Below are 3,524 nucleotides of genomic sequence, written 5' to 3'. Positions count from 1 at the left end.
ATGTCGGAATATCCACATTGACACTTGGTTTGTTCCTGCTTCATCCTAACTGTGGGCTCAGAATGAGGTGCAGCCTTCCCGAGGGGAGGGCCTGCCCTCCGCAAAGCCCTCTGGGGCTGGAGTCTCCCCTAGGTGAGTCCACAGCTCACAGAGACTGGCCTGCCCTTTGGAGGAAACCTGGGACAAGGGTACAGGGAGCTTGGCCACTGGCAGCAGCATGTTTTATTGCAACCAGATCCTGGTCCTGTAGGGAAGGGATGGGGCAGCGGACAAGGTGGGACACATCTGGTCACCGACACCACACTCCCAGTCCAGGACGAAGCCAAAGGTCCGGAACAGCCTGCCCACTGCTCAAGCCCTCTGCTGGTTGTGCCCTGCCCCCAGTCAGGGCATGGAACGGGGCTGGGCAGAAGGGAGGGATAAGGGGAGTCCATTTCAGCAGAGCCGTCATCCGAGGGGCCTACCGCACATGTCCTTGGGTGTTGTTAAGGAAAGCACTTAGGCACACTCTGCCCTTGGGGAGAGGATGGGTGGGAGGGAAACAAAGGCTCAAAATGAGAATCACTGGCCAGTGACCACACAGGTGGGACCCTGGGATCCTGACTCCTAGGCCAGGGCTGTGTCCACAGCCTGCCTCCCTGGCATCACCCCAACGTGGGCACCCAGCCTGGTCAGCCGCAGGTCCTACGTGGGGATCTGCAGGGGGTCCAGGTCCTGATCCATGATCTGGAGGACGTCATCCAGGATGGAAGGCCCCAGGTCCACATGCAGGGACAGCAGGGAGCTTGCATGGGACAAGAAGGGATCCTCGGCCCCTGTCTCTGGGGTCAGCCCATTGTGGGGTGAACCAGCCTCTGGTATCCTCCAGATGTCCACGCTCCCGGCCTCCTGCGGGGAAGGCTGTGGGGAGGGCTGAGGGGTCTCCAGGTGCAGGCGAGGGGGTTTGGGTGGAGCCTGGGCTGAGGGCAGGGTGATGGCCTGGGGCCCCCCGATGACCGGGAGGGAGATGGCATTCTTGAGCAGAGGGGACGGGCCATCGGGGAGCTCCCGCCCACATACCGTGGTGGTGGTACGGGTGAACTGGAAAGGGAGGTCGAAGGTGCCATCCTCCTCAGGCCCCTCAATTACTGTCCCCGGCAGGAGGTGGAACTTGCCCTGCAGGAAGGAGATGTCACCGAACATGTCGCTGCCACCACCACTGCCAATGTGAATGGTGTGGCGGAAGTCCCCCAGCGGCGGGCTGATCATATCTGAGGACAGCAGGTCGCGAAGCTTCTCCTTCTTGCCCTTGCGGCTGCCACGCTTCAGATAGATGGGCACCTTGGTGGACATGGTGACTTCACCTGGCTGGCCTGGCTGCGAGGCCAGAGACAGGTCACCTGCCGAGACCACAGCCTCCTCTCAAAACCCTCAACCAGAAACACTTGTTCCAGAGGGTGCTTTTCAGACACCAAAAACTTGCCAAAGGGCTCAAGGCTGGAGTGTAGACGTGACCAAAGTTGGCTCAAGGAATTAGGAAAAGAAAGATTAAAGATCAGTGACGTCAGAGGGTTGAGATAACAAAAATCACTTTCTCCCCATAGAAGAGGGGTTCTTGTAGGCAGCAACACACTTTGGTCTTGTCCTCAAGAATTTCTCCCTGGTCTGGGGCTGAGGAGCTGAAACAGAAAAGGTACACGCAAGTCAGGGACAGGAGGACAAAAGTCAGAAGCATCTGTCTTGTCTCTGGGCTCCCTGCATCAGCCCTGGGAGCCCAGGGGGGGCCCCCTCTCCTATGGGGGAGCCCTGCGGGAAGAAGCATGGACCAACTGCATCTTTTTTTTTTTTTTTTTTTGACATGTTGGCTATGTCTTTAGGACCCACTGCATCTTAGGGACTGGACCTCCGGCACCAAGCCCCTCCCTTTACATGTGAGGAAACTGAGGCCCAGGAACCCGAGTGACAAGCCCAAAGTCACATACAGAGCCCTGCTCTGGTCTCTTGCCCTGGGTCCCAGGCAATATGGAGCTCATCACCCTCATTTAAGTACTCCCTACCCTGTCCACCATTGCCATTAATTGTACCTACAACATGGTAAGGGCCAAATTGTGTGGGGGGTCTCACAACTCCCTGTTCAACCAAGGACAGAGAGCTTGTAACCTCTGTCTCTCCCTCCCAGGCCTGGCAAGCAGCTAGACACACGGCAGGCATTCAGCCAAGGGTGCTGAATGGCTCACACCTCCCATCTGGCCCAGTCATGTCCCAATGGAGGTGAGGTCACCTCAGTTTCCCTTTTCTCCTCCTCCAGGTTTGGAACTCCTTTTGGGCAGGGGCTGGGTCTAATATAGTCTCTGGCCCTCCTTCCTTCCCCAGCACCTAAAGAGAAGGTGGTGTGAGGAGGACAGATATTTTGGGGGGAGGGTGCTCTGCTCTGTACCTGTCATTCTTCTGAGTTCTTTGCAAACACATCTCAATTCATCAACACAACCACCCTACAATCAACCCCATTTGAAAATGAGAGGTATCAGACATTTTGGAGGGATTCCCACAGACATTACAGAGAGAAAGAAGTAAAATGCAAAAGGGTAGCATAGACAATACCATTTATTGAAGGCATTGACTAACCCTCCTTCCCCCCGTAGATGCATATGTAGCTCCATACATACATAGGTATGCAGGCCTGTGTAGCATTCTATCCTATATAACAACAGAGGAGAAATGTGGAAGGCCAGCACTAGGTTGTCATATGGGCTACCTTGACTGGGGTGCAGGACAAGGATGGGGTGTGAGGTCACTGATAGGGGAGGAAAGGTGTCCTCAGTAAAACTAATTTGTAATATTTAGTGCCATTACTTCGCATGATATATGTGTATGATATATGTAAATATGCAAGGATAGTGGCCCAAATGTTAGTGGTGGTTATCTCAAAGTGGTAGAATTGCAGGCTGACTTTTCCTTTTTTGTTCAGGCTTTTAGAAACTTGAATTCTTAGTAAATAAGCATGTATTATTTATAAGCACATATTATTTATGTACCCAGGAAAAAATAAAGCTATTTTTAATGTGGAAAAATGAATATACTATGAAGGGATGTCGTCCTAGTTTAACAGAAAAGGAAATGGAGCAGGCATCCCCTCTGGGTGGGGGTGCCGATGGGGGATGCACCTGAGCTCAGGAGTTTGAAATCAATTGGGTGTGGTGTCGCACACCTGTAGTCCCAGCTACTTGGGAAGCTGAGGCAGAAGGATCGCTTGAGCCCAGGAGTTTTAGGTTACAGTGAGATAAGATCAGGTCACTGCACTTCAGCCTGGGTGACAGAGTGAGACTTTTTTTTTTTTTTTGAGACAGAGTCTTGCTTTGTTGCCCAGGCTAGAGTGAGTGTGGTGGCGTCAGTCTAGCTCACAGCAACCTCAAACTCCTGGGCTCAAGCAATTCTTCTGCCTCAGCTTCCCGAGTAGCTGGGACTACAGGCATGTGCCACCATGCCCGGCTCATTTTTTTTTTTTCTGTATATATTAGTTGGCCAATTAATTTCTATTTATAGTA

At 52.9% G+C, this 3,524-nt stretch overlaps 1 protein-coding gene across 1 annotated transcript; it reads right to left on the bottom strand.

Moving 5' to 3' along the window:
* Window positions 1-204: 204 nt before the first annotated feature.
* CDC42EP2 (CDC42 effector protein 2) lies at window positions 205-1,332 on the bottom strand. The gene has a single exon (XM_012778057.2). It carries the CDS (start codon window positions 1,330-1,332, stop codon window positions 685-687), a length of 648 nt encoding a protein of 215 aa, XP_012633511.1. The 3' UTR covers window positions 205-684.
* Window positions 1,333-3,524: the final 2,192 nt, after the last annotated feature.

Source organism: Microcebus murinus, chromosome 4 (assembly GCF_040939455.1).
Source record: "Microcebus murinus isolate Inina chromosome 4, M.murinus_Inina_mat1.0, whole genome shotgun sequence".
In the NCBI taxonomy this organism is placed as follows: domain Eukaryota; kingdom Metazoa; phylum Chordata; class Mammalia; order Primates; family Cheirogaleidae; genus Microcebus; species Microcebus murinus.
This window is presented reverse-complemented; position numbering and strand designations above follow the sequence as displayed.